Source organism: Salvia miltiorrhiza, chromosome 5, assembly GCF_028751815.1.
Source record: "Salvia miltiorrhiza cultivar Shanhuang (shh) chromosome 5, IMPLAD_Smil_shh, whole genome shotgun sequence".
NCBI classification, from domain to species: Eukaryota; Viridiplantae; Streptophyta; class Magnoliopsida; order Lamiales; family Lamiaceae; genus Salvia; species Salvia miltiorrhiza.
Genome location: NC_080391.1, coordinates 20,664,471 through 20,688,348, shown reverse-complemented (window position 1 = coordinate 20,688,348; position 23,878 = coordinate 20,664,471). Strand labels below are relative to the sequence as shown.

The 23,878-nt window shown below is 35.8% G+C and overlaps 2 protein-coding genes and 1 long non-coding RNA gene across 6 annotated transcripts; all 3 read right to left on the bottom strand.

Annotated features, from left to right (window-relative positions):
* Window positions 1–508: 508 nt before the first annotated feature.
* Window positions 509–3,960, bottom strand: LOC130986645 (AP-2 complex subunit sigma). The gene is made up of 6 exons (XM_057910108.1): window positions 3,534–3,960; window positions 3,341–3,439; window positions 3,178–3,228; window positions 2,527–2,700; window positions 1,118–1,177; window positions 509–806 (listed from the first exon to the last, which is right to left on the bottom strand). The coding sequence occupies exons 1-6, from the start codon at window positions 3,534–3,536 to the stop codon at window positions 765–767; spliced, it is 429 nt and encodes a 142-aa protein (XP_057766091.1). The 5' UTR covers window positions 3,537–3,960; the 3' UTR covers window positions 509–764.
* Window positions 3,961–7,343: 3,383 nt separating this feature from the next.
* On the bottom strand, window positions 7,344–8,356 carry LOC130986644 (uncharacterized). Its single transcript, XR_009089330.1, has 2 exons — window positions 7,692–8,356; window positions 7,344–7,589 (listed from the first exon to the last, which is right to left on the bottom strand). It is a non-coding gene; the product is annotated as an uncharacterized LOC130986644 (long non-coding RNA).
* A 10,000-nt stretch (window positions 8,357–18,356) lies between these two features.
* On the bottom strand, window positions 18,357–21,525 carry LOC130986642 (tRNA (carboxymethyluridine(34)-5-O)-methyltransferase). 4 transcript variants are annotated; one of them, XM_057910107.1, is made up of 4 exons: window positions 21,349–21,520; window positions 20,702–20,799; window positions 19,315–20,542; window positions 18,357–18,790 (listed from the first exon to the last, which is right to left on the bottom strand). In XM_057910107.1, exons 3-4 carry the CDS (start codon window positions 20,520–20,522, stop codon window positions 18,700–18,702), a joined length of 1,299 nt encoding a protein of 432 aa, XP_057766090.1. In that variant the 5' UTR covers window positions 20,523–20,542; window positions 20,702–20,799; window positions 21,349–21,520; the 3' UTR covers window positions 18,357–18,699. The 4 variants fall into 4 exon arrangements, with proteins under 4 accessions (XP_057766090.1, XP_057766089.1, XP_057766088.1 ...); XM_057910106.1 differs by having other exon boundaries at window positions 20,637–20,799; window positions 21,349–21,464; XM_057910105.1 differs by lacking the exon at window positions 20,702–20,799 and having other exon boundaries at window positions 21,349–21,525.
* Window positions 21,526–23,878: the final 2,353 nt, after the last annotated feature.

The window sequence follows — 23,878 nt, the reverse complement described above, 5'->3', positions numbered from 1 at the left end:
CCGGTGGAAATTCACACTGATTCTATTCTTGCAGCTAGAGTGATGGTAAGTGAAGAGGAAGAGGAAATGTGTCTGCCAGAAGATATAAGAGAAATCCTTTCCTTAGCTAGAGACAACTTTTTGATTCGTGTTTGTCACTCTTATAGAGAGGCTAATTTGGCCGCTCATTGTTTAGCTCAATTTGTGCGATCGTGCCCGGAGCCTTTGTACTGGACTAATGCTTTCCTGAGCTGGCTCAGGGATGTTACTACAACCGATTTGGGTTGAACGGAATTTACCTTTTCCTCAAAAAAAAAAAAAAGCTCAAATTTTGAGCAATAAGCTTGCTTACACTTAATTATATGCTTAATTTGTTCGAGTTTGAGCTTAATTATGCATTTAACGAGCCAATTTTGACCATTCTCATTTAATATGCTCTATCACAAGGTCATGCTATCCAAACAAAACAACCAACATAATTTATTAGGTTTAAAATTCAAAGGTATAAAATCGTCAACAAGAACAAGAATGAATCATGTCGTCTCATGGAGAAATTTTATCATCAATTTATGGAATCAATCCTTTCCCATTTTACTACAAGCTGAATCAACATGCATCCAAATAAAACTCTACCAATCAAGGTGAAATTTTCAGTACATTCTTTACAAACACAAATATAACAAACTCAAACGATGGCGTATAATAACCTGATGCAAGCCTGCGCGGTGCAAGAGATGTAAGACTCTGCTTTAGCTGAAAATACAGTATGCACTGCCCAGCAATCTCTAATCCAGCTTTTCCAATTCTCCCATTCTCTCGATGATTGCCTACAGTTCAGAATTAAGAAAATTGAATGAAAAAAATGCCAGGAAAACTTTCAAGAGTGATGAATCATTCTTTAGAGAAAGGAAACCGCTAAAACCATTTCCCATTTTTCTGCGAATAGTAAATAATTTCTGTAAATGTGACAAAACATAGATTAATGCAAAACATTCAAATAACATCCTTTTGTGTATATGTTAAGTGGTGTAAATCTATACCAAATTAAGTGTTTGGATTAGAGAAGCATACACAATTCATACAGCAATAGAGGTTCTTATAATATGCCTCTACTACAGTAATAGAAAAAATGTTTTACCTTCTTGCTTGTTTCTTGCAGTTCTCCAGCAAGTATGAACTCATCTAGTATGAGATATACCTGTACAATATAACAAATATTCATCAGATGCGCAACCAACGAAATATGAACAGAAAGTAAACATGATATTCTGAGTAATGCTCTGAAAAATACACGGAGCACAATCAGAAAGCAACTTCATAGAGCAAAAGCAATCAAATGAACTAAATTCAATCATCCAGCAAATGTTTACAAAAAATCTCAGATTACACAATCAGTGTCAAATGATACCCCCCCTCCCCAAAAAATAAAAATAAAATAAGAACCAAAAACCCATCCAAAGAAACAAGAGTCGGCTACTTGGGCACACACATATTAATTTACATTGTAACGCTAAATTTTGTATTTGGATACACATGCATTAAAAGAAGAACGAATACAGTGAAGGGAAAAAAAATAGCATAAACACGACACTATAAAAAGAATGACAGGCCAAATTTTCAATTACCATCACCGAGACACAAATTTCTCCAAAATACAAAAAGAACAAGAAATCAATCAGAGTAGGGCATGCCGTATCACGTCATTTTAGGCTCGAGATAGTTGGTTAACATGTAGATAGCTAATAGGCAATGTATCATGACCATAATCTGCGGCAATCCATGGGTGAAACTAAGGGGTGTTTGTCTGAGCTTATAAGCTCTTTAAAACAACTTATAAGTTGTTTAGGAGCTTATAAGAACTTGAGAAGTGTTTGACAAAATAAGCTCTTAAACAACTTATGAGTTATAAAAATAAGCTCTAAGAGCTTATAAGCTTCCCCAATAAATAATTTCATCAACCCAACTTATCTTTTGAAATCTTGTAAGCAACAATAATTTTACATCATACATGCTTCCAATTTCATTTATCTTCAATTTTTTCTCTGTAATCAGGATTTTCTCTCACTAATTCACAGTTCTCTCTCTAGCTTATAAGTCCAATTATCCAAACACTTCGACAACTTATAAGTTCTTGAGCTCTTCAAACATCTTATAAGCTATTGGAGCTTATAAGCTCTCTAAAACAAGCTTAGCCAACCAAACACCATCTAAGCTAGACAATAGGTCAACTAAAACTTTTTCCAGCTCATGAGGCAAATAAGGTGCAAATTCATCGCTCATCCTTAGTACAAACAAATACTTCAAAATATTGCTATGTTACCAATCAAGAAAAGATACAAAAAACAATACGTACCCCCTAAAAAGAAAAAGAAAATCCATAGCACAATCACAATTGACAAAACATAAATGAAGATTAAACAACTCAGTTGTAAGTAGTTAAGTACAAAAGTTTCAGTGCACATTCTGATTGAAGTATATCAGACTATCCGATTGGCACTGTGACTAAACTGTTCAGCAGTAAAAGGAATTGCAAAATGAGAAACATACCTTGTGGAAATTAAATACGAGATCTAGTTCACACACATTGCTGAAAAAATGGTCCAGTATCTCCACAAATAAGTGAATGCTCTCCAAATACGCCAATTCATTGTCTGTAATGTCTACACACAACGAGAAAAATAAACCAGCATATCGCCTGTAGATGACCTTGTGGGTTCGGAACTGCAATAAGATTTTTGGTCAACATCACATCAAGCTTCTTTAGATGCCAAGTATAACACAACCGAAACCCTACGGTAAATAAAATTCCTAAAGCGGCATTTGCTTTGGGTGACAGATTACACTAACAAACATAGGATTGAGTATTTGAATAATTACATGGCCAAACAAGTTCAAAATTCGCTAATTCCATCGAAGTATTGGGGTGGATTAGCCTATATTATTTTTTATGTATCTATGCTATCCACCAAAGTAAAAACCTCATAATGGTATGAACAACGAAAAGATAGAAAGAAAGAAAGAAAGAAAGGAGGGAAAAAAAAGGGAACTTTCTGACACTCTCTTCACCTTGCAATCACACACACAACTGGAATTATACCCACATTACGAGAAACAGGCACAATTAAATTATTTAGCTGAATTAACCACAAACTGATTGGAAACTGAGAATCACAAACAGAGATTGATAGCTATTATCACCTCCACGAAATTGGTGAATTTGGGATCCCTATTAACAACCAAACGATGAACCTGCAACAAAAAAGTGAATAAGATCTTCAAGATTCACACACACATACAAAAACTTGAAGAAAAAAGGAGTTACAAATTCGAACCAATTCACAGAACAAGTTCGAGAAATTACCTCGTACTCAACCTTATGTTTCTCGGACTCCTCGAGAGGAATGTAGTATTTGGCCAATCGAGTTTTCCCTTGCCTGTTCTGCAATAGTATGAACCGGATCTGCAAGATTCAACACAAATTCGTGATGCGGGAAATCAAACAAAATTCTGCATCATTAAAATTAGAAACAAAGCCATAAGCAGAGAGGGTTTACCATTTTGGAAGAATTGGTGTGAGCTCTGCAACGAACAATAATAATATTTTGAAGTGGAGGGAGTAATTGCGTGGTTGATTTGGTCTGCAGTTCCCTATATTGACTTCAATTCCACCATTTTTTGTACGGCGCTGCAGAGAATTGTAGCTGAGAAGGTGAAAAAATAGTTAGCCACTTTTGATTTTATTAATGTTGAAAAATGTAGGGAAAAAAAAAAAACTAACTCTGTTGAAATTAAAGAGAGTGTTTGGCTGAGTTTATTTTAAAGAGTTTATAAGCTCTAATAACTTGTAAAATATTTTAAGACTTTATAAAATATACTTTCGGTGTTCCAATTCAATAGGTCACAAGACTTGGGCACAAATATTAAAAAATGAATAATTTATAATAAAATAGAAAGAAAGAAAAAAATTATTGAGGATATATTTGTCTAAAAAGTAGAAGAGAGAAATAAGAAAAAGATAATTATGTGTGAGATACAATGACATTTGGTATAAATAATGAGTTATGTGGGGATATTTGTTATGTATTGACTTTCCATTTTAGAAAAGTGGCCTATTGAATTAGGACGTCCAAATAAGAAAACATGGCATATGTGAAGGTTTCCTAACGCCCTTCAAAGGAGTTAGGTACCATTTGAAAGAATGAGGTATAACAACACATATCCATCTTACGGTACTGATGTTGTGGATGCAAAATATCTACAAGAAAGAGCAATACTAGCTTCTACTGTGGATTGTTGAATGTGTAAACCAACATATGATTTCCTTGAATGGCGTTGAAGGACAATTATATCGGAGTTCTGATACGATGTGCAAATCAGATTCAAATGATGATTTATTTCAAGAAATCCCAGCCCAACTGACTCGGTCCAACAACCCAACTCCTTTTAATTTCGGGCCAGCTTTGCTAAACTTAGGCCCAAGCACATCTCATTCTTCTTCATTTCAAATTCGTTCACACACACGAAAAAAAAAAAATCCGTTCAACTCATACAAAAACCGCTCGCCTTTCTCCTCCGGCGGATGATAGCAGTGAGCGGCGCCTAACGCCATCGTGTGCCCGATCTCCTTCACTCCCCTGAACTCTAGGCTCCCTCCATCTCTCTCTCTCTCTCACTGGGAACGGCACACACACACAAACATGTCAAACACCGCACACCTCACAACACCCTCCTTTTCAGGCAACGTTGCCACCGGCGATGAAGTTCCGAAGGAGAGTCGCCGCCCCTTTCTCCTCTGAAAAACCCTAGACCCCAAATCACTAACAACCTCTTTCTCCTAACTTCGACAACCGCAGCGGCCGGTGAGGCCAGCCACCGCACACCCTCACATCTCTCTCATTTCAATTATGGTCTAGGACATGCAATTTTACATATGTTCTTTTGTTGTGACCTTTTTCTTGACAGTTTTGGCATGTCATTCTTAGGCCTATTCGCAGTAATTTGGTTCAACCCTCATTTGAAAAAATTGGAGGAGTGGGAGGGAGGAAGGGGATGGGGGATGGAATTACAAAAATTGAAAAGGTGGTGATTTAATTCACCACATTTCAAAAGTTATGTTAAAATTACAATTTTGAAATAGTTCATGATTTTATTACCAAAATTCCTTTATATTTAATCTTGAAAAATTTTCCCAAGTGAGAGAACTATGCGGTTGCAAACCTACGTCATTGTTGGACCTATGCTAGCCATCTAGATCATTATTTGAAATGAGTTTCAAAATTGTATAATATCCAAATATATACTTTGAATTTGATTTTTTTTATTATTTATATTAGTTACTATACCATAATTGTTATAAGTTATATTTGATTGTGTAGATTTTTATAAATTTTAAACTGATTCTACAAATTAGCATGTATTACTATATGAGTCGAGAATGAGTAGTAAAATCACTTACTAATCGAGGTTTGGGCGAATATAATTATGTATATAAATGAAATATCTAAATTGTTAGAGTTATGTTTGCTAGAGAGCTAACAATTAAAGTTATGATTGAATATAATTTCACATTTGATGATGCTTTCTCAAACTACAAATGAGATGATGTTCAAAACTCAATTTTGGTCTTTCAAGTTTCAGACAAGATGATGCTCAAAAGTTACACGTGGTCTGTTAACTCCAAGACGAGATTATGCCGAAAACTCGATTGATCTTTCAAACTCTAGACGATATGATGTTCGATGACTCAGTTATGGTCTCTTAAACTCCACACGAGATGATTTTTATAAGTTAGTTATGATCCTACAAGCTCGAGATGACATGATACTCACAATTCAATTATGATCTTTCAAAATTCAGATGAGATATCGATGATGCTCAAAAGTCAAATTAAAAAAATTGTGCAAAATTAATAAACCTTGAAACACCAAATGCGGCAAATCAATCATCCTCATATCCTATGTCACATTTATATACTTCTTCTCCTTTTTCTTATTTCTTACACATTAACCTTTTATAAAACTTCATCATATGAAAACTTATATAAAAGGCTATTTCTATTATCTCAACAAAAGATTAACATTTAATTGGTAAAAGTAGTTGAGTTTAATATAATTTAAAATGTACCATTTTTTAATTTAATTTAATTTAATTAATTATTAAAAAAATTATACAAAAAATATTTGATATACCATTACCATAAAAATTACATTAAGTAATTATGAATACTACGTAAAATATTTTCTCTTCAAATTTCGACGGGTAATACACTAGTTGTGAATGAAAATAATATTTTTTAAGATATTAATTTGATCATATCTTCACTAGATGAAATACATTGTATAAATATTGTGTTAAGCTTTAAGATGCTCTACTTTTTTTAATTTGTGGGGCATTGTCTTGTACCCGGACAAATTAAAGAGTGCAGATGGAAGAAATGTAGAGAAAATGAAAAGGAAAGAAGATCTCATCCATTGAATAATTATAGTATATGATATTATTAGTTTATGTATTTTGTTTTTAGTAAATGTTGCTTATCAGAATTATGGTTGTTGTGCAGGACCCCTGTAATGACCCGACTTTTAATTGAGGATTTAAAATCTTCTAATTACTGATTTAAGGATTGATTATGGTAATTAGGGTTCAGCATCCATTAATAAAATACGAACTTATATGAATTTGATGATTTATATACATGATGATTTATTTTATTTTATCTTCAGTGGACGATGCACTCAAAATATATTTTGAGTCCATTAATTTATTAATGATGATTTAACATTTAAGTGTTAAATATGAATTTTTATTAATTACTAAAGTTGATCCATGTGGTTAGTTAAATTATTAAATTGACAAGCCCAAATGGATTTTTATACTTCAAATAAGAATTTGTCTTGTATGTGTTAATGTATTTAATTGAGTTTGGAACCATATGATTAATGTATTAATCCATTAGATATTTTAATGATTAAATTCGAATAATTCCTAAGCATGCTGAAGAATTATTTTAGTCATAGCGCATGCTGAAGAATTTATTTCAGTCATACGCATGCTGAAGAATTTATTTCAGTCGTACGCATGCTGAAGAATTATTTTAGTCATAGCGCATGCTGAAGAATTTATTTCAGTCATACGCATGCTGAAATAGAATTTTACTTCTATTAAACCAACCCCACGCCTTCACCATCTTCACCATTTCTCACCTATGCAGCCCCAATTTCGCACAGCCACTGAAGAGACAACAATTTACACTATCAATTAAGGTGTTCTTCCTAAACTAAGCTCCTGTATTTCGTTCAAGTTTTGCTGAGAAACACCAAAGCAAACAATTACTTATATCTCAGCACCACCACACCATCATACGTTCATCAACAAAGGATTACAAATGCTTTGATATATGTAGAAAATGAGTAACAAATTCACAAATTTACAGTTACAAGATAGGTTACATATGAACTGAAATTTACAGTATTTGAAATTGTGATAAATCCTATATGCTATGTGTGACTGTTTTGAGGCTTGAACCCCTGCTGTGTGTATGAGTCGAGGTCAGGGGACGGCAGCCGTGGTGGCTGCCGATGGTCGACGGAAGGCGGCGGAGCCGTGGTTTCGTTCTGCCACAGGGGAAAAGGAGAGAGAGGGATTTCAGTTTTTAATTTAAAAAAAAAGGGGAAAAGATGAGGGAAGAAAAAGGAGAATAGGGAGATGGGGTATACCTGGTTGTCGGGGTCGACGGCTCCTGGCCGTGAGCCACCGGCGAGGACGACGGAGGCAGCAGCGGCGGCGCACCGTTTTGACGGCGGCGTGCGTCCTGTTCCGGCAGATCGAGGAAAGAGAGGGAGAGGGTCAGGGCGTGTAGAGAGATAAATAGAAGAGAAGGAAATGGAGATGGCGAGATGAGCGACGACGCCGTGGTCTTCAGGCCGCGGCGGATCTGCCGCGAGAACGAGGGAGCAGGCGGCGGCCGGCGACGGCGGCGCACCGCTTTGACAGCGGCGTGCGTCTGCCGCCTTGTTCCGTCATTCTTGAGAGAGAAAGATGAACGATAGCGGCCGATAGAGGCGAGAGAGATAGAGGAGAAGAGAGGGGGAATGAGTTCAGGGAGAGAGGAGAGGGGCCGACGCCGGCCTCCGTCCGGCGAGCATCCCGGCGAGGCGCGGCGGAGAGGGCAGAGGCGAGAGAGAGAATTGAGGCGCAGCTTAGTGTGTGTGTTTGAATGTGAAATAGTGTGTGTGGAGATAGGTTAAAGGATGAAGGATGGGCTTTGGGCCATAGTTAATTGTTGGGCTTGTTGTTGGGCCAAGACTTGGGCCATTTTATTAATTGTTGTTGGGCCGATTTTATTAAGTATTTGGGTCCTTCTTTAATTAATTGATGAGCTTAGATTTAAATATTTGGGCTTCTTTAATTTAATTGTTTGGGCCTTATTCAAAGAAAAACATGATAGACTTAATTTATCTAATTAATTTGGGTTTATATCTATTTAAATTATTTGAGCTCTTAATTATTAATTTAAATTGAGCTTGATTAATTTAATTATATATTGACCTTTAAATTAATTATTTAAATGGAGTTCTTTATTTCAAGTATTTATAAATGGATTATAAAATAAAATAATTTGAGTTAAACTCTCATTTAAATTAATTCTTTTCAAATGACTTATTAATATGGATTATTTGAAAATGATTAAATGATTTTAAATATAAGAAAGCATGATCTATGATGATATAATTTGTCTATGTGATATCCTATGATTTATTTTTAAATGACGGAATATTTAACTTGATGGCGTGAGTAGAACGAGTTATGATTGATGCGCATGATGATGTTCAAATAAACGGTTTCGAACCTAAATGTTAGTTATGTGATAGATGTTTTGAGTTTAAGGTTTTGAACGAGACAAGATTAATATGGATGTTAGAACCCTAAAATCATTAAAAAGGAGATAGTTTAGTTTAGAGACCTATCTTCCTTTCTTACACGACTTTCTTCTCGAACTTATCGACTCTTCGTCAATAAAGGTCCAGACGGGAAGTGAAAGCTAAAGAAGGAGGTAACTCTACGCCCCTAGTGGGAACGGAATGAGGTAGGCATTACTTTTACTATACGTATATAGAGATCCCCTGCGTGTCGTAGGCCTCTTATACGAATGAATGCATGAGATGATTTAACTGTTAATTTCAGTTTTATATATCAATCAAATGAGTTTAATGTTACATTTGAGCAAGTTATTTCGTTACAAAATATTTGAGTTAAAGTTATTTCAAGTATTGTCTTGCCATAAAATGTTTAAATTTTAGTATGATATCTATCTGCTTTGGCTTTGCCAATGATGCAATCGAATTCGAGTCCTGAGCAGTTGATAGCTATCCTGCCAGGGCTAGTGTACACCAGTGACCGTGAGTCATCTAGCGGGTTGGCCGGTCAAGTGACCGTGAGAGGTGGCCACCTCTCCGGCACACAATTCCAGATATGATAGATTACAAGAGAACTTAGACTGATCAGTCGAACTTTAAGAATCACAAATGAATTTAGTAAGCTTGGGCCTTTTTAGCGAAAAAACTCCCTTGCTGTACTGTTTATGATGGCATGACAATTTACAGTTTTGAAGCATGTATTTTTATACCTAGGCATACGTGCCCACTGAGTGCTTTTGTACTCAGCCCTGCATATGTTTTCTAAATGTGCAGGTTGAGCTGATGTGATGATGGTGCTGCAATGAGCGGAGTCTCCAGGGTTGTTAATAAATAGTTAACCTGTCTAGAATATGTCTTCATACATATGTCTAGCTACTTTCCGCTGCAAGATGTTGTTGATGTTATAGTATGTTATGTCATACTTTGAGTCTTAAGAGAATGGTTTCATATGATGTATAACTTGATTAATGATATTAATTAAGTTTTATGTTGTCTTTCATAGACTGTTCAAAAGAGTATTAATGAATAAATACGATGATTTTTCTTAAGTTAAGTAAGATTTACGGTTTCAAAAGATGCCCCTTTCTTTCCCCGCTTCTAAATCCCCTTCCCGAGTCATAACCCCGGTTAAGCCATCCTTAGGGATTGCGGGCTGTGACAACCCCTTTCCCCATTAAAGGGTACGCACCTTAGGGTTTACAGATTATGAGAAAATTATTCTAAGTTTTCTTCAATTCCTCTTTCTCCTCTATTATTCATCTTTCTTTCTTATTATTTAAAATTTACAGTCGAACAATACCAGATTGCTACATGCATTTTCTCCACTCACTAAACTATTCTCAAAATTTGTGTCACCGTCCCTTAGGACCTATTTTCGTGGACGGATGGAGTATAATATGTACTGTATTGATTTTCATAACAATAACCATTATGCAATTATTTATGAATGTAATTTAATATAATGAGGTATTCTAAAAAAATAAGAAAAGAAAATCTTTGAATTGGAATTGATCTGTAGACATTTGAAAAGTAAAAAAAAATAAAGGACTTTATCATTGCACAATTCTAAGTTAATATTTAAGTAAACAATGTCCATCTTCAACTTCAACATGAGACCAGGAGGATGAAACTTTCGCAGAAATAAGTGCGCTACTTCCTCCCATGTAGGAGTGGCTCCCAATTGTAGAGTGTGGTACCATGACTTAGCCTTGTCCCTCAATGAGAAGGGAAATAGACGAAGGTGAATGATGTCATCTGCTACGCCGTTCATCTTTATCGTACTGCACAACTCCAAAAACTGCCTCAAGTTGGCGTTGGGATCCTCTATGGCCTTACCTCCATATTGATTTTGTTGCACCATGGTAATCAGCCCAGTCCTCAACTCAAAGTTATTTGCGTTGACTCTTGGTGGCTCTTGGTACTGATATCATCAATTGGGGTATGTTTCTACTCACCAACATTTTTCTGAGCATCCAACAACGTCTGCAGCTGTTCTCTCAAAGCACGGACTTCTTCTGCAGTAGACATCGTGTTCAGTGTGGCTTTAATTTTCTTGTTGTTGTTAAGGCGGAGCATAGCTTCAATCTCGGTATCAAAATCTTCAAGAGGAAGATTCTGAGATCGTGTGTTCATGAACTACCTATAAAGCTCCAAACACAAGAATTAGAACCACAGGAAAAATAAAGAAAAATAAATAGAAAAAAAATCTAGATTAGTCTCAAATAATCAACAGATAGTACTGATAATAAATCAGTCCCCGGCAACGACGCCAAAAACTTGTTCGCTAAATTCTTTACACGCCGCTAGTGCACTGGTGCAATTGTGTATAGTGGCAAACAAGGTCGAATCCACAGAGACTGATTAAAACCAATTCCTACCCTAGACTATAATCTTCTATCTGAAAAATCGAAATTGAGAGTTTTTTTGTTTTAAAGAACAAAATAAACAAACACAGGAAAAAAATAAATCAAGCTGAGAAATATGGAGAAACAGATATGAGCATAAATTTCCAAGGCAAAGGTTTCAACAGATTCTCATAACTAACAAATTCAATTCAATCATCAAGATAATTCCTAAGGCAATCTCAAAACTAGTTTATACCCACTCTCATGGCATACAAACCGTTGATTACATGCAAGGCTACCGTCTCCGGATCACACTTCTAACATGCAACTCCTAAAAGTTCCTAGGATTAATACCTTCACAAATATCAATTCCCTTTAGAATTAAAATAAATGTGTTTTATGTTCTTAGTTCAGGTATTAATTATCATCTCTCGATATCAAATTAAAACCTATGATTATGCTAAATTGGTGGCCAATCAATAAAGCAAACAATATAAACAAGAACATAAAAATTAATAAAAATCTCAATTGATTGAATCAAACAGTTAGAAAATCAAATCATGTCTACTCCCTAAATCATGGGAAAAGGGATTCTAGCCACACATAGACATATGAACTAGAATCAAAGTCTCAATAAAACTGTAAAACATTCAACAATAAAATCGTAGTAAAATCGAGAATCTTCAGTTCTTGCTCTGGATGTGTTCTCCGTCTCTCTCTTAGTTCTTGCTCTGGATGTGTTCCATCGCGCGGCCGTGGCATGACCTCCGACGCGTGCGCTCCGACCCGTGAACTTCCCGATGCTCGTTCTTCCTCGCCCGGCGTCCGATTTGACCTCCGTTTGCGCCTACGGACTCGTCTCTTCAAGTACTTCTCTCTACTATCATCAAGATCATCCAAATTCGAGTCCAAAACCTGTAAAAACAACACGAGCACGGACGAGTAGTCTATTCCACAAAAATATGCAATTTAAACCATAGACAACTCAACACTTAATAAGAAACGCCCAAAATACTAAAGAATAACACGACATAGGAGTGAAAAATGCATGTAAGTCAAGACTGTCAGAAGTTTCCTGCAAAAGTTTGACTAAAATGAAAATGGATATTAAAAGGTGGGACACAGGGAATTATTTCTTATTAATCCTTAAATAGTACCATTCAACCTTATTATTGCACTAGAATTTAATCAACCTGTAGAGTTTAGTGCAATAAACCTTTCGAGCTCCTTAAGTGGATCATATCATCATATACCGGATACTGTTACCTAATACAAATTACCAAATGTCATATATAAATTGCTATCACCCAACATACAGAGTACTCAAGTTAATATGTAATTCTTACCCATAGTAAATCAAAGTGATACACAAATTTATATATAGACTTGAAATCTTATCAATATTTAGGTCCCGTTAAGTGATCGATATCTTGATTCTTCACTTAGGTTAGACAGAAGAATACATCTCACTGTGGTCATATCAATACGTTTATACGTACAAGTATCACTACAAAAAATACGGGGATTACCGAGGGGAAACGCTATCGGTAATCTCCTGAATGGCGTCGGAAAAAGCATCACTGACGGCGAGCTGCCGTCCGTAATACCGTCGTCGGTGATGACATCACCAACGGCGCCAAACGGCCGTCGGTAAGTACCGACGGCGCCGCCGTCGGTAAAAGTCCTCGGAGATATTCGGTTGTTTTTCAAGTTATTTACCGGCCACCTTACAGACAGCGAATTACTGTGGGCACCGGCCGCCATCGGAGCTCTGGCGGTACTCTCGCCAGAGCTCCGATAACTTTTTCGTCCATTGTACTGAGGACACCTTTTCAGTCAGTGATTTTTTTTTCAAAAAAATATTTATTTATTTATTATTAATTTTTTTAATCAATTTAGCTTGTACTCCACAAGTATTTTGGTATTTGTACTGTATTTTGAACTTAATTGCATACGTTAAGACGAACTTTTCAGTGGATCACCCATCTTAGTTGTGCTCTAAGTTAAGAACGATTAACCTTGAAGTTCCTTTCGAGTGGTCACCAGTACAGAACACTCTTATTGATACAACTAGCACCTATTAATTCATTTAAACTTTATTTCAATATACAATATCATACATTCATAAACTTAGAATATGTCGATATGATATCGAAGACTTGCGGTGTCGGCGAAAGAATGACGGTAAATTACCGAGGGTCTCGTTTCCGTCGGTATTTTAAAAAAAAAATTCTAATTTTTTTTCTCGACTCAATTATACAATCACAATATACCAAATCATTCAACACCGGCACATCCAATAAAGTTCAATAGTCATATATAACTAGTTCAACAAACAATAAAAATAAAATAGAAATGCAATATTGTTCCAAAATATATATTCAATATCTATGAAGTACGAAGCGTCTGAATATCTAGTGGAGGGGTTTGGGTGTGTGGTTTTATAAACTTGTTGCTAATTTTGTTGGTTATCTTCATTTTCTTTATCTACTAGTAGTGGAGTTGATACTTGATACACACAAGACTAGTGCTCTATATATAAGTAGGGATGGCAATGGATCCTGGATTCGGTCCAGATTCGCGGATCCAGATCCTTTTTAGAGGATCTGGGCCTTGTAAAAAATGGACCCGATGGATCTGGACCGGATTTGGATTACTCCTAAGATTTGCGGATCTGGATCTGGAGCAAAAGTTTTAAGACTCAGATCCGCTCCAAATCCAGCCCGCAGATCCAGTGATATATAAAAAATATATAATTTTATTTTATTGTTATTGAACTTTACCTAAAATCTATTACTAATTTATACATCTCTTTTCATAAATAATATATAATTCTATTAAAGATAATATTTTACTTGTATCTTAATTTAAATTTTAGTTATTATATTATTATTTCAATGTCAAAATAGAAGACACATTATTCCACTGTTACTAAATATTGTGCTGAAGATAGAGATGAAATTGATTTTAATGATGTTATAATTAATTTTCACCATTTTTTACATATACAGTTACAATAAATGTATTTCTCATTATAATACTAATATATTATTTAGTACTTGATTATTATATTCTTACTTATTATAAATGTTTATAGTAATTTTTTGGGTTAATTACACCAAAAACCATGAACTTTGGGTCAATTTCCAAACTTGCCATGAACTTTTTTTTAATAAAAAATTCCCTGAATTTAAGGGGTTGAACAATTTTTCCATGCTTTTTTGCTCCGGTGAAGCTCCGAGCTGACGTGCGCCTACGTGGTAATACTGAGCTGACCTGTCGCTTACGTGGTAATACCGAGTTGATGTGGCACGTACTTGGAAAAAAAATAAACAAAAAAATAAAAAAAATCCATTATTTTCCCACCCCCTTCTCCAAGTTGGCCGGTGGACCGCTGCCAAAGGATCGTCGTTGCCTTCTTCCGGTGAAGCAGCGCCGAGTAATACCACCTCCACCTTCCTCCATCTCACGCCGCCTCCCACAATCACCAGATCAGTCGCCTTCCTCTTCCGCCGCATCGAACCCCCTCTACCGCCCTCTCTCTCTCCACCGCCCTCCACCACCATCATCACCAGATCCGCCGCCGCCAACCACCCTCGCAGATTCCCCACATCGAAGCCCCTCTGCCACCGCTCTCTCTCCATAGCCCTCCCCCACCACCATCACCAAATCCGCCGCCGCCAACCACCCACGCAGATCCACCGCTCAACCGACATCTCTCTCTCCACCGCCCTCCACCACCCAGATCCACCACCATCATTAACAAGGAAAAATTCAGAAGAAACATAAGCTTCAGAAAATTGTAACGAATCCTCATTTGCTTGTGGAAAAGTGGAGTGGAGTGGAAATTGGTGATTAAATCGAAACCCTATTTTAGGTGATTTCAGGTGATTAAATCGAAAAGAAAAGTGGAGTGGAAATTGGTTCCTCATCTACTTGTGGAAAAAGAAGCCGTCGTTTTTCTCTTCTTTGTGATTTATGGTTTCTTGTGAGTTGTGAGCCCAGGCCCAACTCTCTCCACCGCCCTCCACCATCATCATCACCAGATCCACCGCCTCTCAGATTGAGCAGAAGGGTTCGCAGATCCGCCGCCACCAGCCATGGCATGGTTGGGCTCAAAACGACGTCGTTTTACTCCCAACAAACAACGTCGTTTTTATTCACCGCCGGCTATGCCATGTCACGTCTCAGATTACTAAAACGATGCCAAGTCAGCATTCAATTTGGGGATTCTTGAAAGTCATGGAAAAATTGTTCAACCCCTTAAATTCAGGGAATTTTTTATAAAAAAAAAAGTTCATGGCAAGTTTGGAAATTGGCCCAAAGTTCATGGTTTTTGGCGTAATTAACCCTAATTTTTTTATATAGATTATGATTTAGTTATTTATTTTTTTAATAATTGTTGAAAGTCTAGATCAAATTCGATTTTAATTTGAGTTTATTTAAAATTTATAAATGTTTTTTTTTAAATATGGATTTGGGTCAGGACCCGAGACCCTGTCGATCTTATGGATCTGGACCTGGATCTTATTTTTTTAAATCCAATGGATTTGGACCAGATTCGGACCTAAGTAAGAAAATGCGGATCTGGATCTGGACCAAGTAGGATCCGATCCAAATCCGGCCCATTGCCATCCCTATATATAAGCAGCCAATATGTCTTGTTTTTTCAACTTTTGTACTCTATATATAAGCAACCAATATGTCTTGTTTTTCCCACTTTTGTAATGCTCCCACAAGCTCACAAGTTTTGATGAAGTTTGTGTAGAAAATACTGCATATATAGCAACAATAATACTATTGAGTTTGGGCTACAACCTACCTCAATCTATATAATATATAAAAGAGGAGTTTTTTTCCCTCTCCTTCCACCAATTTTTTCACTATTTTTTTTCTTTTTATTTTTTATATTTTAATTCTTTTGTAAATATTGTCAAATTTGATTCATGAAAAAATATTATATATACATCGTAAATTTAATATAGTATAAAAAATCATCAAAAATCAATAATTTATGAAAATTTTAAACTATTTTATTTTCCCTTTTTTCATTAAAACTTTACAACTTCTTAATTATATTTGTATATGAAAATATTTATTTATTTATTATGATGCGTAATACTCTATAACAATAATGAGTAATGCTAATTTTCATTATCAAATCATTTTTAAACTTATTTAATAGAAATAATTATCATTACGCTTTATACAAAATTGAAATTTATATTTTAATTTTGTTTAATATTTATATTTATTTGTTTACTTAAATATATAATTTAGTTTCAATTTTTGTCGTGCATCGCACGAATGGTCATACTAGTTCTTAGCAATAAGACAATTGCAAAATTTTCAGCCGCCTCTTATGATATTTCATTATGCAATTGCGGCTGTAAGGTGGCTATAGAGGAAGGAACTTTCAACTCATGGGACAGTCTATGTGTATGAATATTAAAATTAATTAACATTCAATTTACTCGTAGAATCATCACTTGGATTATCTAAATTCACCATACATCGATTAAACCTAGCATACTTCTATTAATTTAAGGGTTAAGGTGCAGATCAACTCCTAAAGCAGAGGCCCCTAGAGCGTTTATCCCCTCATTCTCGACCTTGGCGCAAATACCTCCCTATAGTCCAAAAAAAGGGTGCAATTAAATCCAGACCTCTAACGCCGTTAAGTGCCGTTAAACGTCTGGGTTTAATTGCACCCTCTACTTTATGGGTGAATCTGCACCTTAACTTTTTTTTTTTCAATTTCGATAACCCACCTTCGGCATCAGCTTAGTTGCCTCAGTACTCATCGGCTCCGACTTGCACCTTGTCAACTCGCACGCGTCCAATTTCTTGGTCGTCGACTGCCCACCGTCAACATAAGCAACGCCACCAGCTTCTTCATCGCCCCGCACAATAGCATCGACGACCAAGAGATTGGGTGCATGCAAGCTGACAAGGTGCAAGTCAGAGCTAATGAGTACAGAGGCGGCTAAGCTGATGTCGGAGGTGGGTTGCCAAAATTGAAAACAAAAAAAAAGATTAAGGTGCAGATCCACCCCTGAAGTAGAGGGTGCAATTAAACTCAGACGTTTAACGGTGCTTAACGGCGTTAGAGGTCTGGGTTTAATTGCACCCCTTTTCTTGGACTTTGGGGAGGTGTTTGCGCCAGAGTCGAGAATGAGGGGATAAACGCTCTAGGAGCCTCTATTTCAAGGGTGGATCTGCACTTTAACCCTAATTTAATTACTGCACAAAGGGATTTAGAAATAATTGAAGAATTCACAGAGAAATTCATCAATTAATTACTAAACATGCCAATTGATTCCCATTCCCCGTTCGACCACTCAAACGACCTCCTTTCGCATTCTACCCAATAATATGATTTCTTTATTTCTGAAAGAGCTTTCTATGGCCTCTTATTTCGCCTCAATTGAAGTTATGTACAAAAAGTTTGGCCGTTATACAGAGACTGACAGAAGGTGATTTCCTGCGAAAATCTCACTCCAACTCTGATCTTCTAGAATGTATTACGCTCAGTCTCTGACATCAGATGGACGAAGAGCTTCGAAGATTCCCTGAAGAAAAAGTCCACTCAACAAGCTCCTCTCAGCGGTCACGAAATCATAATATTTTATTTTCTAAAAAATTACGTATATTATGTTCTTAGAGCTGATATATATTTATAATTATAAATATAGGATATGGACATATGTTTTTAGATCTGATATAAATATTATAAATTACGATGAATATTTTTGTATTTTCATCTCTAATAATAATAATATTTCTCTTTTTATTCATCCTTTTTCAATAAAAAGTTTACAACCAAGTTAAAGCAAAGAAATGTGCAGAAACCTATAATCTCAACAAGGAAAAAAGAAATAAAGTGATTGTTTGCACTTGCAAAGAAAATACAGATAATCAAAACCTTCCACATCTGCAAGATTCGAGGAAAGATCCAACATATCCAACCAACGTCCATTGAAAATAAATCCTTAGTAAATGAAATGAAAGAAAGTTCCCTGATTCTACATATGCATGTATTTTCACCTCGACAATAATGCATCATGTATATCGGTTTTGCCAAGTCGACTGCTACAAATATCATAGTCAAAATTGAAGATTTTCTCGGAACAGAAGCAGGAACTATTGCAAATTGAATCTTTACAACCTCAGTAGAGTAACAACACAGATGAGTCTGTAGAAAAATAAATTTTCCTTAAAAAGTTGCATGTCATAATAAAATGGTGCTTCGTTGAGAAGGATGCCTATGGTCCATAAGAAGCACAGATAATGAAACAAGAGTAAGAACACAAGCTGAAGAAATCACAAAACTACCCAAATCCAAGTGGTAACAAGACCACTGGTAACATTCCCCTACTCCAAAATTTTCACCAGTCAAGTACAGGAACGGAGGCCATTTTTGTCAAGGCCACTGGTAACAAGACTTGTTAGTTGATTTCAACTCATGATGAAGTTTTCTCAAGGATAATGCACCAGTTTGATTTGTCATAAAATCTGTCGACAATGACAGCACCATCGACGTTGCTGACTAACCTGCAAAAAGATATTCAAGATATAATCAAGTAGCAATGCAGACATAATAATTAAAGCAAGATATTTATTAGTTTAACGCGGGTGAGAATAGCTATGTGAAGCTCTCAAGACATTTATTCAAATGAGATAATCACAGTTGCCTGAGTTCTGTCATCGGTACTTCAGGCTTCAGCACTCAATTAATCAATGATAACATACATACACAATCAATATATACTATAAGCATCGAATTCACGACTAATTCACCAGTGAGTGAGTAAGTTCATTAGTTGTCATTGTATAACATGAGTTCCTCATCGATGGGGCACCACCTATATTCCAACAAGAGTATGAACTGAAAGATTTACTTTATATTTTTCATTAACAGCATTATCACCAGTCAAGGTTTTCAAGAGCTCTATAGCAGAGAATTAGAACTTCTAGTGCAAGTGTACAAAGGTCAACTTAAATTATTCTTAATATGACCAAAACCAGTAAATATAAACTTCCATGTTAATCTAGTATTTGAATGAATGATGCATCACCTTTCAAGTTCACCTTCACTGAAAACATGATAATATCTGTCATACACCACTGCACCCTTCTTATCATCTCTCCGTGCGAAACCATTAGATACAGCATTCCAAGAAGCTCCACTTACTTCAGCTCGATGATATGGTAAGTGCCATGGCACAAAATAGTCTTGCTGATGTAGACTACTCCTTTTAATTGTAGAATCTAATGAAAAAGGTTCGTCACTAGAGCTTGGGCACTTGATTTTATTAGATCTTTCATCCTCAGACTCTCTAGGTAAGTATATCGACTGCTCTCCAGAAGCACTTTCCTCAGTTTCTGAGATGCTTTCTAGAAGAATTGAAGATGAAGGGCTCCGCGTTCGATCAATAGAGCTCGGGTGCTTGATGTCATTCAATCTTTCATTTTCAGACTCTTTCGGCAAATATCTCAACTGCTCTCCAGAAACACTTTCCTCAGTTTCTGAGATGCTTTCTAGAGAAATTGAAGACGAAGGGCTCCAAGTTCGAGGGCTTCCAGGTCCAATCCATTCTTCGACGTATTTTTGACTAAGAGGAGTCCATTTTTTAACCAACGAGTTATCTTCCTGTTCCCTAGCCCAAACTGTGATTAAAATTAGACCACCCTTTTTCACGATGCGGATTAATTCTTCGACAGCTTTCTTTCTCCTACTCTCTGAGCTCAGGTGATGCAAGACTGCGATAGAAATTGCAGCATCACCGTAACCAGTTCGAAATGGAAGATTTAGTGCATCAGCAACCAAAACTTCATGTCCTCTATCCGAACATATATTGATAAGGGGTGCACTAATATCACAACCAACAAAATAACAATTCGGATTCAACCCCAAGTACTTCCCGTTGCCACACCCTGCATCTAAAATAAGAGATCCCGAGGGCAAAGAGTTTAAGAACGCTTCGACCTTGGGCCATTTTGAAAACCGAGTAGAACTGAAGTGGGGAGCAATTGCATCATAAACGCGATGAACATACGTCTTCTCTATTTCTGGTGTCACCTGGACTTTGGAGGACGAACTTTTCTTGTTGTTCCCTGCAATTATAGGTCGTAAAACAGGAAATTCTTCGCGAGAAGCAGCAGACGAACCTAAGAAATCGTCTCTCTTTTCTTCTTTCATGGTGCATAAACTTTTCAAATGACAGGTGGCAGAGGAAGCCTGGGCTTTTCCAATGCTAAATCCTCTTCTAACAGAAAAGATCATCAGAAAATGCCATCGCAAGTCTGCAAATTAATACAGAAATTACTCAATAAATAAATAATCCTGCAAAAAGTAAACCGCAACTATTCATCTGCCCCTTCTCATTTATATACGCACACTACTACAATTACGCACACGTCCCCGGTTGGGCAGAACGGAGGGAGCAGACGTGAAAGGCCTACCGGAACAGAGGCGGTGGCTACGGAAGCAGCGGCGGTGGCCGCAGATCAGGCGTCCCCGGCTGGGCAGAACGGAGGGAGCAGATGTGAGAGGGAGGCGGCTGGAGAAGGGAAAGGGGAATTAGCTATAGGGTTTGGTGTTTTCACACTAAACCGTCATTCTTCTCTTTATTTGCAAAAATTACCCCATCCCTTAAAATCTGCCCCCCGCCCCCCAGTTCCAATAAAATACAAAAGCTACCCCAAGGTTTTGTTAAATTGCAGAACTTACCCCATCTTATGCAAACTGCCCCCTAAGTTTTCGTTAATTACAGAAACACCCCAATCTTCTACAGAATAGTACTAAAATCACTCCCTAATTATGTAGAAATTCCCTAAATTTCAGCTCCATGTTATCAACTACAAAATAGATAAACTTTCCAAACATACAAACGAATTATCAATCTATATACACAAACCAATTTAATGAAGAAAGTTCATCACGAAGAAGAAATTAATAAGGTTCTTAAATTATTTAAAGAAAAAAAAAATCACTCTTCAAGCAATCGAGATCCAAAAATGACACATAAATAAATAAATAAAAATAGATGAACCAGTATGAAAGAGTCGGAGTGTAATAAAGATAATTGAAAAGCAGCAAAAGGACTTACGAAATGAAATCAAAGAGTGGATTGAAGTAGAAGGGAGCAGATTTGCAGGAGATGTTAGGTAGCTTGGAGGTTGAAAGTTGAAAGGCGGAAGGAAAAGTAGAGAAAGAAAACAAGTCGCTTTAATCCAAAGTTAAGCCCAAATAACTCATTTTAGGGCTTAGATTATGATCTCACTTAGGGTGTGTTTGATATAAAATTGAGATAAAGGGTGATAAATAAAACTTAGATAAATAATATCTAGATAAATAATACCATGGGGGAGGAGATATTAAATTTCTCAGTGGAACAGTGATATAAGAGCAGGCCTCTCCCTTAATGCGGGTCTTCTTATTAATCAATATTGCTATCAAACGCTTAGATAAAACATGATTATTTATCTATTTTGCTTTATCTATTTCTCAACGTGATTCTATTCGTAGCCCCGAACGAGATTTAATGTACCACATTTTATATCTCACTTTGTGTTCCACTTTTAATTTTATTTAACTTTTTATATATTTTTTCTTTCATTTTAACTTTGTATGCCTAAATTTAATTTTGTGATTATTATTTAGGGTTTATTCCATCAATTTAGGGCATATAATTATTTTTTATCATTTAATTTCACTTTTATTAGCAAATAATAGGTTGATAAATTCAAAGTCATGGTTTATACTTTAAAAAAAATTGAAATAAAAATTAAATATAATTTATAATATTACAATGATTTTTTTTTATAAAAAATATTTTTAAAATAATAGATATAAGTATGATACACAGTGGCACACATAAATTTGTAGGACACTGGATCTCATCTCGCTTTACAGCCCCTTTTTAAAAAATATTAATAATAATTAATTAAGAATTTATTATTTTAGCCTATGTTATAGTCTCCAAATTTTATTAAAATTTAAATTAGATCATCAATTCAATTTAATAGCCCCCATTTGAAATGGAAGAAATTTCATAGCCCCCATTCCCCCATTTGCGTATTAGTTCATAGACCCCATAAACTTCAATTTCAATAAACTTAGAGCATCTGTATTGGGCTTACTTGATAGTAGGGGACCACATTGAGTAGAGGAGGCCACAGTGGGGTTACTTGATAGTCTACTTGATTTTTTTTTATTTGATTTTTATGATTTTCATTTAAATTTAATTGCTTAAATTTAAATAACACAATTTAATTCAAATTTAAATTGCATTAATTTAAAATCCTACAACATACAAAAAAAAATAATAATAAGACATAATTTAAAAATACTTAATTAAAATCTAAAAAACATAATTAAAAACTACATAAATTAAAATTATACTCTAGATAAGTCCACGACGCTTGAGCACTTCTTGGACCATGTAGTTGTGCAATGTCCTTTGTGCATCCATCATGTGCGTAGTATTCGTGCTGAGGGTCATCCCCCAAGTTACATCCCGTAAAATCGGGATGATAGTCGCCGGAGAGATCGAGGCACCAATTTGGATCATATATGTTTGGGTTGTGTGGATCCATGGAAATTGTAGAGAGAGGAAGAAGATTGAAGATGGTGGAGAGGAGATGGAAGTGGAAGAATAATGAAGATGGTGGAGATGGAAGAGGAAGAAGGGGTATTTAAAGAAGAGAAAAAATATGTATATATATATATATATATATATATATAGAGAGAGAGAGAGAGAGAGAGAGAGGTTCAAATAAGAACCACTAAATAAAATTAGAACAGAGAACCATTTTAAACCATTCGATCATCAAGATCTACGGTGGATGCATCATCTTGGTGGATGAATGCAGATTATGGGTTCGAATCCTGAAGGGAGCAAAAAATTTATTATTTTCAGATGCATTAAATTTAATAGCGAATGCATTAATTTATATAGTAGATGCATTGATTTTAATGGTTCTTATGTTCTCACGATAAGTGTGGTTCTCACTATAACCGCACCCTATATATATATATATATATATATATATATATATATATATATATATATATATATAAAACATCACAAACGGTCAAAGACCGAGTACCAAGGAAGAAGAGGAGTCTGCCATGCAAACGGTCACATTGGACCGATTTTTAAAATTTGATTTTTTTTATTTTTTATTATTATTATTTTTTAAGTTCGGCGCGTACAGAACACGCACCTGAATTTTGGCCGATCGTGAGATACTCGAAGCATCGAGTAGCCCTCGAGTAAGGGCCATCTGCATCGCCCTACTCGAGCAATCCCCATCGAGTAGGGCGATGCAGATGCTCTTAAGAATTCAGCCATATTCTAAGTTTAATCCCAATCGAGCAATCAGAGAATTAATTCTAGGATTCTATGGAAAATTTCGATTATGGTATTTGATTTTGTGGATCATTAATTTGTATTCCAATCTTTAGAATAGGCCTGCAAGTTTCCTAGTGTTCAATTCGACTGTCATTTACCATCAAGAACATCTCACCTTGGCGTCTTGCTTAAGTAAGATATGTGGTTTTAATTTGTTTGATGAGGTAGTATTGCATAACTTTTCCTCAAATTAGCAACTTTTAGACTAGGCTTTAAACCCTTA